We start from the raw sequence: 18,945 nt of genomic DNA on the forward strand, positions 1-18,945 counted from the left end.
GCGGGGTCTAGGGGCAGAAGCCACACCGGGCTGAGGGTGGCAGGGTAGAGCCCCGCTCCTCCCAGCCGCGACCCCCTGCCCATTCTCCTTCCCTAGTCTCGGCCTGCCGGCAACAGTGACACCTGAGCGGTGACTGGGCGGCGGAGGCGGCAGGCCCACTGGACTGGCAGCTGGGAGAAAACAGAGAGGGGGGCGGGGACGGCGAGGAGGAGCGGGAGGAGGGCCGAGCGACGGGGCGCGACCTAGCAGAAACTGACGCGCGCGCCAGCCAATGGGCGCCCGCAGCTTCGACGTCGGGGCGGGGAGCGGGGGGCTGGCTCCGCAGGGAGGTGGAGGCTGCCGGGGCGCTGGAGGCGGGGGCCGGGAGGAGGAAGGGGAGGAGGCGGAGGCGGGCGCGGTGGCGGCGGCGGCGGCGGCGGCGGAGGAGGAGGAGGGTAGGTTGCGCCCGGGACTGTGTCTGCCGAGCTCCGCGGCTGTGCCTGTGTGAGTGAAGGAGCGGCGCGGGGAGGCAGAGGCGAGCGCGGGCGAGCGCAGCGGCGGGACGTCTCCGGCGGCCGCGGGGCCAGCGGCGGCGCTTGGTGTGGGGAAGCAGCGGCGGCGGCAGCAGCAGCAGCAGCGGCGGCCGCCTCTCCGCCGCCGGGGACGCCGAGGCACGGCTGGTGGCACTGACATCGGCGGCCCTGCCTCTTCTGTCTCGCCCCCGGCCCTCCCCATGTGATCGGTCTTAATCCCGGCGGAGTGCGCGCGTGGGGCTTCATTCCGCGGTGCCGGGTCTCCTTGCCGGGGTGGGTGCTCCTGTGTGCGCTTCTCCTCCCCATCCCCCTTCCCCCAAGAATAAAAGAAGAACCAAGAGGCGTGCTTAGAAAATAAATAAATAACCACCACACACGCGCAGCCCGGAGCGGAGTCGGCGAGGCTGGCGGCGGCGGCTGAGGAGGAGTGAAGGCGGCGGCGGCGAAGGAGGAGGAGGAGGTGGAGGAGGAGGAGGAGGAGGAGGTGGAGGAGGAGGAGGAGGAGGAGGGACGCGCGAGAAGGCAGTAACTTTAAAGCCAGCTCAGAAGCCCAGACCTCCAGCCGAGCGGTTTGCAGCGCGGCGGCGGCAGCGGCGGCGGCGTTCAGTGTCTGGCCCGCCGGTCCGGTCGGGGTGTGCAGTAGGACGGACGAGCAGCGCGTCGCTGTCCCCCGGCGGCTGGAGATGTCCGAGCCCAAGGCAATTGATCCCAAGTTGTCGACGACCGACAGGGTGGTGAAAGGTAAGCGGCGCGCCGCGGTCGCCCCGGTGCACCGTGTGCCGCAGGAACCCTCACGGCTCGCCTCCCCTCCCCCCGCCCCCGGTTCTCTCCTTGCTCCAGCCACGGACCTTCTAGGATATTGTGCAACCCTCGAACCCCCCCTCCTTTGCGCGCCTTCCCCCCAAGCCTCTCACCCAGCCCCACTTGGGGCATTTTTATTTACGGGGGCGTCAGTTGGCAAATGGCTGAGCCGCGGGGAGGCGGCGGCGGCGGGGGTGGCGGTGGCGGGAGGGGGCGCCCGGGGGGTGGTTGCTGGCAGGGTGTAGCTGCTGTGACAGAAATAGGAAGTGGGTGGCTGCTCGCAGGCTTGCATGGGATCGGGTTTATGATTTTCTTTTGCAGAGGGAGGGGTGATTTATGGCTTTTAAAAAATTAATATGGCATTTTTATGTGGCCGTGGCTTTCCACCGACTGCCTCGCTCGGGCTGGGTTCTCTCGGAGCTCCATTGCAGCAATTCCCTCCGCGCCCCCTCCCCCTCCCCCTGAAAGGGCCTGCACAGGACTCGCGAGAGAGCGGGAGAGCGTGGGGGGAGCCCGGCGCTTCCTTCCGCGCGGGGCGGGGGCGGCCACAGGCGGAGGGGGTGGCCGAGGGGACGCGCGGGGGCCGCGGGAGGCGGGGAACGACCCGAGAGCCCCGCCGCGCCGCCCCGGGATTCCCCCGCAGGCCCTGAGAAAGACACGAAAAGCAGTTCTCCAACCTCCCTCGCCACCGGAGCCTTCCTTCCCCCGCCGACCTGTCAGTGCTCTTGAATGGTTCCCCGCTGGAGCACACCTCCCTGGTGGTAACCTCACCCGGCTCGCTTCTTCCGTGCCCCTGGCACCCCCTTGTTAACGGGCCATTTGATTCCTGTTATTGCCTCTTCTCCCCTGCCCCGGGATCGTATACTCCTTGCCCTGAGGTTCCTGGCGTAGAGAAGCCGGGATGCGTGGGGTGAGGAAGGGGACAGGCAGTGGTCTTTCTTGCCCGGGAAAATCCGCCGTCCTCGTTGTGTTCCGTGGTGGAGTTGGGGAGGAACCATCCTACAAATCCTGGAAGGATGGGACAACAGAGCAGATCCTCCAGGATTAAGTAGTATCCCTCGTTCCTAGGGTTAGGACCCGGAGCAAAGCAGGGATGGGGTAGGGGCTAGGCACCGAACGGGCCTTAGAAATTGCAAATAGCACTGGCTGGTGTGGAGTGTGTGTGTGTGTGTGTGTGTGTGCGCGCGCGCGCGCGGGGTGTGTGTGTGTGTGTGTGTGTGTGTGTGTGTGTGGTGTATAGAACTGAGTATCTAATGTGGCCATGAAAGTTGAGTGCAAGGCAATAAAGTCATTGGTCCCATGAGCACTTAGGTGAAGTAACTCCGCAGCCTTAAGACCATGATACAGAAGTCCTTCTGGGGCGACAGAACTGCTCATTGCTCCATTCACATTTGCTCACTTGTTAAAGTTGTGTGTGTATGTGTGTGTGCGTGGTGATGGGGGAGGGGGATTGTTTTCTCTTTTTTTAAAAAAAGAGAATAAAATATCTTTTCTTGTTTTGATTATATTAGAATCATTCCTGCTTGAATGCAGTATTCATAGACTCATCAAAGTAAGGAGGAAATACCTTTGCAAAAAATGACTCGAAGTAGGACTACAGATGAACAACTGTTCTCACTGCAGTAATGGCTCCTCATGTAAACAGTGAATTCAAATCGATTCCAAAGAACTATGCTTTGTATTAAGGGTTATTGTTGACATTTTAAAAAATTAAGACCTTTTGCTGAAATATTGGAGAATAACAAATATCTCCCTAATGTGTGATGTTTAGGTGTAACTCCAGTGTATGTTAAGATTGCCTGTTTTCAAAATAGTGTAAAGCTTACAATTAAAGTGCTAGCAGTAAATGTGTCAACAATTAAAAGTCAGTCATATGTGCATACATAACTTCAGGTTCCCTGTTTTAAATCACAAAGTGTGGGTTCTCTGTGTAAATGTAAAATTGTCATGGAGAGAAGAATGTAGAATTGTCTATACATTCTGGCTTGATGTCTTTACCAATTAATGTGAAAGAGCCCATTCAGCCATTCTATGCCTATTTGGTCTTGCTTTTTTCCAATGCTATATTATAATGTTTTTATAGATGAGTCTTCATTGTAAGTACACAAATTCTCCTTAATTCCAAAAAAATGGTTTACATATTTTTGTAGAGCTAAAATGCACACGTGGTTAATATAGGAAAACAGGAAAGTCTCAAAATAGGGAAAGGTAATTTTGTATTTGTTTTTATAGGGATCTTGATGTGAAATTTTAAATGTGAAATTTTGTTTATAGAAAAAAACTTTTATTGATGAATCCTGACTTTAAGGTGGGCATGTTATTTTTCTTATGCTTTCTTATAGACTTTATATTGTTGGCTTAAAAGGCATTACTGAATGTTGGATCAACATTTGGTCACATATATGATTTTTAATAACTGATTATTTTGAAATGGTAATCTGTTTTGATTACCAGTTCTCTAACAGCATTTCCCTACGTATACACATGCTTAGTGAGTAGAAAGTACATGAATGATGAATGGAAAATAGATGACCAAATGATTTTTCAGGTTTACAAAATTAGGTAAGACATAGTTCATGGAACCATGACTTTAAATTTTGCTAGAACTTCATCTCAGTAGTCTGACAGGATTCTTTAATGTAGGAAAGGGGTTATCCTCGAGGAAATTTTTGTGCTCCTCAAACTTTCTCTCCTTTTACAATACAGATAGTAATATTTGGTTGCATACAGAAATAAGAAGTATTTGGATCATTATTACCATGGCATGCCATGGTGTTTGTTTACAGTTATCTGCATTAGTGTGATCTGGCTTTTGTTGTATAACAAATTGCTGTTTACAAATAAAGCTGTGCTTGTGGTTTTGTTTGTAGTAATACCATGATGTGACGGCTTTCTTGATTTGTACTTCCAGAATGCAACTTTAGAAAGGTAGGTTGAGTTTAAGTCTCAACTAACTATGCGATGTTTCAGGTTTGTAGCATCTTCTAGAGTGTGTTCAGAGCCCTGATCAGTTTTCCAGATCTTAAAGATGAAAGGGAATGGCAGCACTGGAGATGAAAAGCATTTATTTAGATTACCTCAAAAAAATTTACCTCTCATTTAGCAAAACTGGTGCTGTTTCAATTTGACTGTTCTTGGATAAAAACAATGGAAAACATAAAAAAAAAAAAACCCTCATAGAAAAGATCTTGGGAATGCCATTTGTTGGAAATCGGAGTAATTTGACCCATTTACTGTTTTACATTTTTGTAAGAAAACAAAATATATGCGTAACTGTATGGCAAAAGATGGAGGGCAGTAAATAGAAGAATAACTACTCTCCCTTCTTTCCCCCAACACACCACATAGTCTGGTTTTTCTCTGCAGTGGTGCTCCTCAGGCCTGGTTCCAAACTCTGGCTTCTTTTTATTTCTCCTTGCCGGTCCCTGCCTTTAACTCCGTGTCTAGCCCTAACACTCCCTCCTGGCTTTGGAACTTAGCTATTTGAAAGTCATACACTTGGAGGAAATGAAATTGTATGTAATGAGTACCTTGCTTTGTTACTTCTTTTTCCCTTCCCTTTGTTCCCATCTCCAAGTATTTTCTAATGAGGTATTTCTTACCTTAACCCGAACTGATTTTAATAGTAGAAATTCCAGATAGCATGGCAGGTTGATGGGGAGTAAATGCCTGGGAAGAGTTTTGGGGATTTTCTCAAAAACTGTAGGTAGGGAATTTGTGCTTTGTGTCTGTCAGGTTGCTTTTGGCTGTGGGGAATGCAAAACAAAACAAAACAAGCTGTTTTTCTTTGTATTGTCAGCTTATATACTGTTTGTGAAGACAAAATACACACAGGGAAATTCTGGAAGGATATCTAAGATCATATAAGCAAGAAGCTGGTAGCTAAGCAAAATATTAAGTAAACAAAGATTCAAGCCACCAGTGTTTCTAGCTGAATGAGATGGTAATATTGCTTTAAAAGAACATCAAGCTATGCTACATCAGTAATCATGATCATGTTTGGATTTTGAAGCAAAGTATTAAATAATGCCATTTCTTTGTGGTGTGTCAAGAGGAGCTCATTGTGAATTTATTTTACTTAGATTGGTTACCATCTATTCTATAGTATAGTATATTCTATCTATCTGGTTTTCCATTTGAGTGCAGTAAGACCTCATTAATTCAGTGTCGTTAACTGAAACTATGATTAAGCATTAGTGTTTGGTGGCTGAAGTCTCCATCAGCAATGGATGTGAAGAAAGGGCCTGCTAATCTAATTAATAATATAAACAACACGGTTTGGGCATGGTTAATATACTTAACAGAACAGATTCTTTTCGGGATGTAGTGAGTAGCATGTAAATTAATGCTATTAATTACAAATTAGATCTGTTCGTTAGTGTTTTCTTTCAGGATTTCTACTATAAAGTAAATGTAACAAAACATTATTTTCAAAACATTTTGTAAACTAACACAAAAGCCTTAGGCAACAATTGAGACTGTGATTTGGGTAACTTCCAGTGATTCTAAAATGCCATCGAATAGGAAATTAACATTTAGAAAAGAATATGTTTTTGGAAACTGGGGGAAAGAACCTGTACTTTAAATGAGCAAGCTATTTTAAGACATCCAGTTAAAATGTGAAAAAAGTAACAGCTTAGAATCTAGTTAGTTTTACGTTTGTTTATGTTAGTTTAAAAACATGCATTTTTATGTCTACTTCATTTTTTAAATCTGTTCATTTCCATAAATATGACCTGTTTTATTTATAATTTTAAAAATATGAAATATGACTTTGATATAATGTACGTTTATAATTTTTATAATTGGTCTCTCATGCTTTTCCTTATCTTTTCTGTGTCAGCCATGTGTAAAGTTGGAACTAATTACGAAACCAAATAAAGAGTCCATTTAGAGTGACCTCATTGGAAAACAGCATTTTTCTAGACATACTCTCCTTTTAGCAAATCCAGTTAATTTACTGTTTTGAAAGTTTTGTGAAAATATTGGACACTCCTGAACTATAGGGAATGATGATGATTCACGATCTGGAACTTTGGTAAATACTAAAAAATCATTTTGTCATTTTTTTTAGCAACTTTGTGGTGTAGCATTCTCTTAATATTCAAGAGAGATACAGTGAGATTTTGAATTCCAACTTTCTACAATTCCACTGTAATATATTGTAAGTCACAGGTTTTTTCCTCATTTGTAAAATTGTACTCACCCCTCACTTCTGGGAACCAGAGGATCCTCAAATGGAATTTGAGGTCACACTGGGTCCACTTGCCTGGGAATGGCAATTCAGTCACTGCTGACACAGAATTACAAATGACAATGTGTTAATGTATTTTCAGGGTCACTCAAGAATAGTCAGAACAATTAATATTGAAGTCTGTGAATGCCTTGGGTCTACAACAGTAGCTTATGGTGGCATTTATTTTATAGTTGAAGAAATGGAGACAGAATAGATAGAATGGTCGGTCACAGGTGGGACTAGAATGCAGGTAAGTGTAAGCAAATTCTTTCCTTTAGCAAAGATGTTCTTTTGTCTTGAAAACCTGTTTGACAGTGTCACTTCTTTTGGTATATTTAAGATGTCACATAGTATTTCAAACTTTGCTTTACTGAATTACTAGCTGTATAAAATAGTTTTAATAGGAGAGGGAGCTTTTATATCTCTGTATTTAGCAGAAATAAACATTCTGACGATAGATATTATAATCTGGTTTGATCTTGGCATGAGGTTTACTAAAGGAAAATTGTTAAACGTTATTTTCTATTCAGGTAAATATATACACAGAAATCGAAATAGCATATTATCCTACTAAAACATTTATTGACATTTATTTTGAAGGTTGTCATCATAAGCCTCTTTGTCTGAACTACAGATAATGGCCGATACAGTTGGTCTGGTTTGAGGATTTTACGAATTTCTAGAGAAAGCTCAAGCAAAACCAACAACCAGTGCTTCGTAGGTGTTTCACTCCTTTTTAAAAAATAGTCATCAGGTGGGAATGTCGGCACTGACACACGGTTTCAGTTTGTAAACTAAGTCTTTAGTAATCTTGACATTTTCAGCATTATTAACTCATTTTACCGTATTTTCATCTTCTGTATTCATACAGGCTGTATCATGATAAGCCATCAATTATATTTCATATAAGAAGTCAAATAAAACACTTCATATTTCTCTTTGGTTAGGTGTTCTGAATAATGGCTTAAATCAGATGGACTGGCAAACTGAGGACCTGGGCCTATGTCTGGGATCTCAAATCCATTTCACAAATGTACATGCAGTAACTGAAACCCTGATATTAAAAACAAAAACAAACCCTGACTGAGAAAGCAGTAATGAATCATTAAAATATCACAGTTTTAGAATTCGATCTATTCTTTGTGAGACATCACAGAAATAGAATGTTGTGTTCATCTTTTTATTTCCTTAATCCATGTCTTTGCCTCATACCAAGTATATTCCTACTCTATTTTAAAAGGATGGTCTGTCTGACTTTCTATGAACTTCTCTCTCTTGCAACTGGAAATTCTGCAGATGTCTGCAGAAAGCAAAACACATAAGTAGAGACCAGAGATTTATGTTCCCAGCTGCCTCCAGATGATGACAGACCACCTTACAGGGTTTGTCAGTGTCAGGTACTTCCTACAGTTAGGCAGAAGAACGATGGTTGATGTTCAGAAAGAGAGTTTTATTCATACAGAGCTAAATTTTAAAAGATCCCATTAGCTCTAAGTTTCTGAGATATAGAGTCTCTTCTTGTACTTTCCATACGGCAACTGTATGGACCCGCTTTATTTTTTTATTTTTTGGGGGGAGGAGCTGTTACTTCTGATTTAAAATGTTCAGTTGTCTCTGTGTAGTAGTGGAATGTTTTGGAGATTCTGGTAGGTCGGTATCTAAACTATGTCTCCCAGATTGCTGCATATTCATGGAAGGTACACAAATTTTTTTTGTTAATATGTATATTCAGAGTTTTAGTTTGAAAACCATGGTCATCGAATCAGTGGTGCCTAGCTCAATGCCTTGCTTCTTATGCCCTGAATCAGTTCTTATCCAATGACTTTGAACATTGCACAATTCTCACTGCACCTCCTGAAGCAATGAATGGAGACAAATTATGTATTTATTTTGAGTACAATTGTATTAAGTTCTGTCTTTTTTATAAATGGTTCTATATGATAACTGTATGGTTTTGGAATACTTCCTCTCCAGCCGCATCAGACAATAGAGTATGAGAGGGAGGCATTAATAAGGTGATATAATTAGATTCAGCGAAGTTTTGTTGTTTGGTCATTTGGACTGGCTTCACGCCAGCTGAGTTTAAAAGGCTAACTCCTTTTCAACTCACCATATTAGCTTGAACTTGAAAGCTTTTTTCGATTTTTGTTGTATTTCCCCTTAGACTGCTCAGTTTTTGACAGGTGAGAAAAGATATGTTAATCACTCAGTGTTTGACATATTGGGTGATTTATATTTTTTAATTATTGTTTAGATTTGGACTTGAAGAGAGAATGATCGGGAAAATTCCATGAAACAAAACAAAACAAAACAAAACAAACCGAGACCAGAAAAACCCCTCTTCCTTTGTTTACATCTCAATTTATCATTTTCTGTAATGCTTTTGTAATTCAGAAATGCAGCCTTCTTCAACATAACCTCCTGCCCTCCTCCTGCCCTCCGCTGGCCCCCAAATGTCATTGGATTCTATCCAATGGGAAGATATATGGGCTATGAGAAGTTAAAAAAAATGTGGCACCAGCTCTGCTGACTCCTTATATTCTTCTAAGTGGGCTTCAAGCCATCGTTGACATTTGTTTTTAAACATCCTGTAAGCCATGCCGTTTTATCAAATTAAATTAAAAGCACAATATATTCTCTTACAATGACAAAACCTGAGTCAGGACTTCCAAGTTTGTATTGTTATTATTATTTTGCTTTTTACAAAGGAATTAAATTTTTTTTAATTAAACCTGGCATTGTTGGTCTGCTGTGCATACTTAATGCTAATAAAGTACATGCATACCTTCTGTGTGTGGGTTTGATTATTGTCACGGGAACAGTTCTCATCTTTTAATTCTCATCCTTTGAGCTTTGATTCAGAGGACACCTCCTCTGGGACCGCATCTCCTGAAACCTTCAACTGGAGTAAGGGGACTCAGCCTCTTCATTTTCTCGGAGGACACTTTGATTAGAGCATGCTCTGTGAAGACTTACTTACCTTTCTGCCTCCTCTCCAGGAGAGAGGGGCCTGCCTCCACTTATCTTGGTATATTTAACCCCAGTACAATGCCTACTGTAGAATATACCCTTGATACGTTGGTTGGTAAATGAACAAAATAACAGATAAAGGATAAGAGGGATTTAAATTTCCAAATTATGGAGTTCTTTTCTATTATGAAATTTTGTGGATCCTAAGTCATGGACAGCTCACAAACATCTGGTGAGTTTCTTGTTTCATAAGTGCCAATGCTGTAGAAGGGTTTTTTTCACATGTATTTCTGAAATGCTCTCTCGTTAATTGAGATTATATGTTTTTTGCCCAATAGACAGACTACAGAAGCATAGTGGGCAGGAGTGGCTTACCCAGGGAGTGCTTGGTTGTCAGTGGCTCATTGTCAGTCAAAGGACATATAGGTCTATTTTCTCAGAGGTAGGTGATGTTTTCTTCCTTAAGGAAGACTGGTGATGATACCAAGTTGAGAGAGAGCCACTATGACAAGCCTCTGGGAGGCCCAGATTAGACTTCACAATTACATTGCGTACTTAGATAAATACACAAATGCAAATGAATAAAAGTCAATATGTTCAGGAATCAGAGCAGAGATGTAAAACATACTGCAGGCCCAGATAAGACATGTCTGTGTAATACTAATAAAAAATCTTCAGGCCCATTCCGTGAGTACAGGCTGCTGGTGAGTCAGCTCTGCCGATGGCACGTCTACATGGTGGATGTTTTTCTGAAAACTCAGCCCTGGGATCCACATCAGCTGGGAGAGGGTATGTTGTGAGGCACCTGCTCTCAGCCCAGTCCTTACAGAGCACCACTGATCTGACCTAGTCCGCACTTGGTCAGATGGCTCCCCACTGAAGCAGGCTTTCCAAGCCCCTGTTTATGGGCTAGGATTTAATCTGTCTCCCTAGTGCAAAAATACTTTTCTTTCAAGGAGTTGAAGACCAGGGAAACTATAATTTCCCACCTAAAATCACATCACTGTCACTGCCAATTTGCAGTCGGCAGTCAGGAGGAATCTCTCTGTTGACTACACCTCTGGCCAGAATTCTACTTGACTACTCTGTCTCATTTCCACATGCACTTTCAGAAATGCATGCAGAAAATTTGGAGGTTCTTAAAAAAAAGAGGTTCCTTCCCCTCCCCCAAGTGGTTAAAGGACTTAAAATTGTGAAAGGAACTAAGATTATTGAGTTTGAATAAGAAAAGTTTGAGTGGTAATTTATAGATTTCAGGTATTAATAAGTCTCTTTCTACAGTGGGTCACACTCCTACGTTAATCTGTCACCACTATCAATTGAATAAGAAAAAACACTATCTGGAAGCATCAGGGATTTTGGTGACTTTTTTTGTTTTTTTTAATCCAGTCATATACATTTAACACTGGCATGGGTTATGGGTGATCTTCGGAATGGAGAGAATTGATGATTCTCGTTTATTCAGGTTGTAAATGTGATCTAAATCTAGAATTATAAAATTTTGAAGCTGGAAGAAACCTTGGGAATCTAACTCCTCATCTGGCCTGGAGCCAGTCCTCTGATTCTGTACTGGTGAAAGGGACTGAGAGATGAGTGGGAAAGCTTTTACCTCTTACACTTGCCAAAGTGTCTGAGCCAAAGCAAAACAAACAAATCAAACTCTTGGAATTGGAAGGTGTGGCAGTGATCTAGCTCAGTCCATTCCCAATTTGGAATGTTCTGTCCAGCCTCTGTGATGGATGCTAATTGCACTCTTTCATGAAAGCATGAAGGAGCCCCCTACTGATTAAGACCTGCTCTCACCTGGCCATTTCTACTTGTCAGAGTGTTTCCTTAGGTTTGACATCAGTTAATGCTCTGGAGTACACAATCATTGTTCCTAGCATTGCCCTGTAGAGTTCCCTAAGATGAGCCCTATCTGTCTTTCACAAGAGAGCTTATTTGATATTAAAAGCAACTTTCATGTTGTTAAGTCTTCTGGCTATTCCCCACATGACATTGTTTCTGGGTCCTTCTCCAGCCCAGTAGCCTTCCTTTAAACCATGGTGATTGTCAAGTTCTTTGGAAAATGGAGAAGTGAGTAAAGGTACATGTTGGCTTACCTCTTTCCATCGAACTTCCAGCACCTTGAGCTTGGTTGCCTAAGTGCTCCTGCTTTTCTCTTCTGTGTTCTCATGCTGACCCTTAAACTTTCAGGTCCTTCACTGATCCAGTCTTGTATCCCTTGATGTCCCTTGGGTGGGTGGGGACTGCTACTTCCATGATGCTCTTACTCCTCATGGCTTCCTATTGAAATTCCCTTCCACTGTCATCTCCCGGTCCTGTAGCTTGAAGGTGTCAAATACCTAACCTACTCTATATGCAGAGCATTCCAGAAAATCTGAATAGCAGATGCATTTTAGCAGTGACTTTCTGGAGGTGTTGCCTTCCTTTTACTTGCTTTTATATGTAATACAGACCAGTAATAAAGACAGCATGATAGCATGGTGATATTAGTGTGGTAATTGAGGACAGGCCAAGTCCCTTGTTTACTTTTCAAATCGCACCATGAAGGCAGCTCAGCACCCTGCTTGCCCAGAGCCAAACTTGCCTTCTCTGCTTGCTCCTCTTCTGGGCACCTAGTCTTTGAAGGTTGTTGATAATACACAGCTCCTAAGGCCATTGAATTTGGCTAACCTAGTGAGTTCGATTGTAATTTGATACCTAGTTTAAGTTTCACGGAGGCCTAAAAGAGGCCAGTGCCTTCCAACTATGGTGTCACAACACATTTCTGTGTTACACTCAGCTGTGAGGTATTAACAGCTACTGACAACAACGTACAGAAGTTTGCAAATGACTTATTTTAAAATATCTATATATAAGCCAGGGTGGATTCCCGTTCAACCCTAAAATACTACGTTCGCTTGTATTCTGATGTTTTTCCTCATGCAGGAGAAGGGATGGAACTGTAGCTATCATGGTGGGCATCTTGCATAACGTACAGGCTTTTTGATCTTCTGATACACCGTTAATCACAGTGGAAATTGTACATTCTTATAACCTATGGCAGTGTTTGCTTTATTCCAGTGGACATTTTTGAGGACAGTTTATTGCAATCTGGATTCATGCATGCTAGTGTATTGTGCGAGTGAATGTCATGTGCATCTTGACAGAAAGGCTGACTTCTGCACCTAGAGAGTGTACCTTCATTAGCCAGATCTGCAGATTGGATAGACCTTGAAATATCCTGGGGTGATTTCAAAGTGCTTTATGCAGCCTGCTCTTTTCGAACATCTCCCACGGGCCATGGCCAAAATTCCATGAATTGTTATTTAGGATGAGCTTGGCCTTGGCCTTTGGGTAGTATTGAATTCGAGAAAAGTCCTGTGCTTTCAGAGACTTTTTGAGAGTAAACTTCCATGTCTCCTTTTGAAGAAGAATGCCATGCCTCTTGCACCACTCAGTTTTCTCTCTGCTCCCTTCAAGTGTGATATAATTGTAATACCCTAGTTGGTAAATGGATTAAATAATCCATTATTGAGTATAAAATGACTGTTGAAAATATATTGTTTCCTTCACTTATCAGACCATTTTCCTATACATCCATCCTTCCATCCTGTCCATGCATGCATCACTGCTTGCCTGGGTCTGTGCTGTGTTCTTGGGGCTTAAAGTAGGCAATCTCTGAAGGTTGCTATCTAGTGTGTGTGTGTGTGTGTGTGTGTAGTGGTGGTGGGGCGGGGGAAGCAAATCACAACATAAGTGGTAATTACTTTAATAGCAGAAGATACTACATGCTGTGGAGGACAGTAAAGGAGTGATTCACTGTTTTTCATAGTTTGCACTTTAATTTTTTGGCAAAAATAAAGGGAAGCAATATTTTTTTCCTGTGTCTTGTATATAAGCACAATGTTAGAGCATGGGCTCGTTTGTAAATATAGATGGAATAAAAGGAGTGTTGAGTATTTATATGTGGAATTCTGTAGCTGTTACAGTTCACCTGTGAGCAAGGTGTATGAGAAATAATCATGGGTTGTGGAAGGTGGAAGAGGCTTTCAAAGTCAAGCCAACTAGTTCAACTATCTTCCAAAAAAAAAAAAAAAAAAAAAAAGGAAAACCACCTTCCTATTAAATGGTTAATAAGCCCTGCCGCCCCACCCCTGTAGAATATTTACAGTGATGAAGAAGCAGCATCAGAGTGTAGAAATAACATTGGTTTACACTTTGATAAAATCTGCTTTTAAATCCTGCTTTCTCTATGTACCAGCTGTGTCTGTGGGGAGGTCATGTAACAACCCTGAACCCATTTTGCTTACTGAAAAGTGGAACGGATAGTATTAATCTTTCAACTTTGCAAGACTATTGTAAACTATGAGAGGAATTGTATGTGAAATGCCTAGCTTACTGCCTGCCCCCCAAAAGTCCTCAGTACATGCTAAGCATTGTGGGGGTGGTGTGTTTTTTGTTTTTTCATTGTTGGACAGCTCCTTTGAAAGCAAAGTTTTTTGCTTCTGGAAGTAACCTGCATTGAAGTATCCTACCCATTGTCAAATCCACTGTAGTGTGAGGGCCTCTGCCATTCCTCTGAGACTGGCAGAGGTCACCAGTGACTGTCCAGTTGCTGGCTTCTGTTGTATTTGACATAATGGGCCACCTCTTTCTTCTTGAAACATTGTCTTCATTGGCTTTTGTGGGTTTCCTCTTTGACCTGTTTGCCAGCTCCTCTGGACTGAATCCTGAATGTTGATGTTCCTTTTCTTTTTACAAGTTCTTCCATGCAGTTTCATAGCTTTACACGCATAGGATTGGTGACAGGTGTGTGCTGCTTGTAGGCTGATGAGTAACACATCTATATTTGAAACCTAGTTTTTTTCCTCTGGAGCTTTCTCTCAAACCCTATACAGAACAGTTGCTGTAGATGGGTATGGTGAAAATCCAGTGGGGTATTTCTTCTGTGTTCCTTAGCCTGGCTGATGTTACCATCATCCATCCAATTAAACAAAGCTGTTATTCAGTTCAAGTTTTCTAAATGTTTCACGTAGTGCTACAATAGCTTCCCAACATGAGTCTTTTTGCTTTCAAACTTGTCCCTTCTCATAAATTAGTTTTCCCACTAGAGGGATCCTTTAAACATGAACATCTGATTATGCTAATCCCATATGTGGTTGTTGATCTTCTTACTGATTTGTAGGAATTCTTTATATATTGTAGAATTTGACCCCTATTGCATGAATTTTGAAAATAATTTTATTTTTTTTAAATTTTTTTTAACGTTTATTTATTTTGGGGACAGAGAGAGACAGAGCATGAATGGGGGAGGGGCAGAGAGAGAGGGAGACACAGAATCGGAAGCAGGCTCCAGGCTCTGAGCCATCAGCCCAGAGCCCGACGCGGGGCTCGAACTCACGGTCTGTGAGATCGTGACCTGAGCTGAAGTCGGACGCTTAACCGACTGAGCCACCCAGGCGCCCCTGAAAATACTTTTAATATAGCATGTGTCACATTGTACTGAACTTAAGTCTTTCCAGTTTATGACAATATAAGTTCTTGAAAGCAGAGAGAACATCTTTTTATTCATAAGTGTATTCTTGATGCTTCTCTGTGTTTGGTCTATACAAAGTTGATTAAACTAAACTGAACTACTTAAAAAATCTCGATACTTTCCATGGCTTTGTATTTGCTTTACCTCTGTATGTAACATTCTTGCTCTCTATTGTGTCCCTCTTCTGCATAAAGCTTCTCTGATCTTCTCAGGCATAGCTGTCTGTGATACTTCTTGTACTTTGTACACACAGTATGTCACAAACATTTGCAACAAAATTTTCTCTTTGTGAAATTAACCAGGACAAGGCCTTGTCCACTCATCTCCCCAGTGCTTAGCATGATGCCTAGCATGTAATTAGTCATATTCTCCCTCCCCCACCAGCAAACAAATTGACCAGAAATGATATACCTGTTCATCACAAAAGCATAATGACATCAGTACTTCCTTTTTTCCCCTTCCAATATCATACTTTTTTTTTTTTAATTGATGTAGTTCAAGTTGGATTATTTTTCCTAGTACTCTTGACTTATGGAACACCTGACCCAGGTGTTCATGTAAATATATTAAGCCAAGTCTCCTCCACTCTGGATTTGGTAATTATTTTATACAATTCTACAAAGCACTACATTTAAAGGAATACCTCAAGTTTGATTTAATCTTGCTTACCTTGTCCTCTGGTTCTAGCGTTTTTAGATCTTTTAATTAAACATTTGGATTCTTTTGATTCTTCTTTTTAGTTATTTGCCCCAAATTATGTCCTAAGTAGATTTTCCTAGGCCTTTTATCTAAGGCTGGCAACCAAATGAATTTTTGGAACCGGCCAATTTAGATGAGTGAGTACACAAATCTTTATTTTAGGTTTTACATATGTAACATGGGAAAAAATCCCACCTATGTTAAGAAGCTTGTGGCTTCTGTACAAAAAAAAAGGAAGTACTTGTATAATTGGTTGTCCTTGATCTTTTCCTTACTTAATTAGTGTATTTTTCTATGACTGTACTTTGGAATGATAATTTTTAAAAAAAATTTCAAGTGCTTCTGCCTTCCCTGAGATTTATTTTAGTCTTTCGTCATTTTAGGCAGTAGAAGAATGAATTTTCCAGGGATAATGATTAAAGAGTTGGTGTATTTATTGCTAGTATATGTTTTGTAATGCATTTCACACAATTATATTTGAAGGGAATACTTCAACTTGTCAGCTACTTTGCTTCTTCTTCATAGGATCTTAACATAAATAATACAGTGCCTTTACTTATTTTTGAGATTTCTGTTCTAAAAATGTTAATAATATTAATGCATATGCTTTGCATGTGCATTACATAATTTTATCCTTCCAATAACTCTGAAGCTAGGGGAGAGGCAGTGCCTTTTGAAGGTCACACAGCAAATAAATGTTGGAGCAGGTACAGTAAAACCTTGGTTTGCAAGCATAATTAGTTCTGGAAACATGCTTGTAATGCAAAGCACTTGTATATCAAAGCGAGTTTCCCCATAAGAAATAATGGAAACTCAGATCATTCGTTTCATGATCCCCAAATATTCATATAAAAATGATTACAGTACTGTAACATAATATAAAATAATAAAATACAAAATATAAAGAAAAGTAAACAAATTAACTTGCACTTACCTTTGAAAACCTTCCTGGCTAGTGTGAGGGAGACAAGAGAAAGAAGGTTACTGTGTAGGACGACTTTCACTATCACTAATGGAATCACTGATGTCTGTTAGCTCAGTGGAATCTTTTTCTGCATGGGGGCTATTGTATACACTCTCACGGATGTTGACTGTAGTATGCTATTAATAAACTCTTGTCATACACTGTATTTAACATAACTGACAATTAGCAGAGGAAGGGTCTATATCTGCAAGCAGCCTGACCTAGAATGAAGCAAAGCATTCCTGAGCCTACTCTTGTATGGAAAAGCAAAGGACTGTCCATAGGTGCTTTGAAGTGACAAGAAATACACTAATGTCAGTTGTGGGCACCTTGCAACATTCTGAAAGATCACTGATTTCTGCCAAACATTGTGGCTTGAGACCAAGCATCCGAGCATGGGAGACCATCACCCCCAATCCTTCAGTGAGGTGGCAAGGGAGAGAAGAACTGTTGGCTCAGTTGTGATCTGTGATCGTGTGACATTTGCCGTCACATACTGCTTGTATTGCAAGATGTTGCTCATTTATCAAGTTAAAATTTATTAGAAATGTCATGTGGAATATTCGTAGAACAAGTTACTCGCAATCAAAGGTTTTACTGTATTTAGATTCCAACAGTCTCATCTCGAGATCCTGGGCTTTTCCTACCATAACACTAAGTTGAAGGACACATTAGACCAAATTCATTAGGTAGCATCTATGAATTGATAGAAAATAGGCATTTGTTTTTGTATAAAATATTATCACTCCTGGAAGTCATTTTAGTAGATTGTCATTGGCTTTTGTATAGCACACAAGTGCTAGAGAAAAATGTGTCATTTCTGTGGGGCAAGCACTTGTTTCCTTTTTAGAAATACATAGCCAGGGCACACATACAATGGGACTAGAGTGTAAACTAGGCCTTACTTGGCCTTACTGACTTATTCATGGTGTTACAGGACAAACTAATCTAAAACATAAAAGGAAATGCTGTGAGTTACATAAAGAAGATATTTTTATTGGACCTTGAGTTTTTCTTTTAAGTTAAATCTATGCCAAAAAAAAAAAAATCTAGTGCTAGCTGTTGTATATTCTGCTGGACTTTGTTTTAGAGACTTTGCTTCTTTATATTCATTTTCATATTTTTGTCACTAAAGCAAATAAAGGAAGCCACACATAGCTAAAGTGAAAGCCACTTCAAGGAGACGTCACATGAAACATTTTGAGGAGGGAGTTATGTGGTTTCATTGTGACATTTTAGATGCAAATGCAAATTGTTTTGAGATCAGAATTTTTCATTTACCACTTAGAACTCTGCTGTTCTATGACGAATGTTTGGCAGTAGCCTAGTTAACGCTTTTTTTTAAAAAAATTTTTTTTTTCAACGTTTATTTATTTTTGGGACAGAGAGAGACAGAGCATGAACGGGGGAGGGGCAGAGAGAGAGGGAGACACAGAATCGGAAACAGGCTCCAGGCTCCGAGCCATCAGCCCAGAGCCCGACGCGGGGCTCGAACTCACGGACCGCGAGATCGTGACCTGGCTGAAGTCGGACGCCTAACCGACTGCGCCACCCAGGCGCCCCTAGTTAACGCTTTTTGAACTGATGTTGTAATTATTTAAAAGAACGCGTGATGATTCAGTTTCTGAATTTTGATGCTTCTCTGAGGCAGGTGATTAAATACATTTATTTCTTTGTTCACATGATTGCTAAGCACATTTCTGATCCAACAGAACCTGGTTGGACTGATGTTGAGAAGTCGTTCAGCTGAAGTAGTTACAGGTCACAGGCTCAGAAGATTTGGCCCTTTGCCTTGATTCCCTGAGTCTGTAAATCCAGGGAGCTTTAATTTCATCCTGAGACGTCTGGCTTTCCCTTGCTTCATGACCAACACCTCTATATGTGGGAAAATTTCTTCCCTGCCGGAATCAGCTTGGGTTCATATTTTCTTTTCCTCTCCTTATCCCTGTGCGGTATTTTTGTGAACCTTGGACTTCAAATATGACCTTTATTTGGTGGCTGTTTACAGGTGTACATTAACACATAGAAGAAAAATTTTGAAATAACTACAGTTCTTAAATAGGAGTACAACTAGGGTGTTTCATTGACAGTTCTTGTTTTGTTAATTTATATATATTGAAATGTAAGGTATTTTATGGCCTTGGAAAAACAAAATATACATTACAACTTTTCGGCTGTGTGTGTTTATCTTAACCCTTGGCCTAAAACTTGCCTGAAATAAGCTTTACCTTTTAAGGAAATT

The 18,945-nt window shown here is 41.5% G+C and overlaps 1 protein-coding gene and 1 long non-coding RNA gene across 3 annotated transcripts in view; both read left to right on the forward strand.

Annotated features, from left to right (window-relative positions):
- The first annotated feature begins 991 nt into the window (after positions 1 to 991).
- Positions 992 to 18,945, forward strand: part of PPP3CA (protein phosphatase 3 catalytic subunit alpha) — a 330,774-nt gene continuing 312,820 nt past the window's right edge. Inside the window, exon 1 of one of the 2 annotated variants that reach the window (XM_030313357.1) lies at positions 992 to 1,253. In XM_030313357.1, coding sequence (XP_030169217.1) covers positions 1,196 to 1,253 — 58 coding nt within the window. In that variant the 5' untranslated portion in view covers positions 992 to 1,195. The remainder of the gene's footprint in view (positions 1,254 to 18,945) is intronic. The other variant, XM_030313358.1, reaches the window with a different exon arrangement.
- LOC115512380 lies at positions 6,080 to 9,338 on the forward strand. Its single transcript, XR_003968378.1, has 2 exons — positions 6,080 to 6,799; positions 7,150 to 9,338. It is a non-coding gene; the product is annotated as an uncharacterized LOC115512380 (long non-coding RNA).

The sequence above is a fragment of the Lynx canadensis genome, chromosome B1, assembly GCF_007474595.2.
Source record: "Lynx canadensis isolate LIC74 chromosome B1, mLynCan4.pri.v2, whole genome shotgun sequence".
Lineage (NCBI taxonomy): Eukaryota > Metazoa > Chordata > Mammalia > Carnivora > Felidae > Lynx > Lynx canadensis.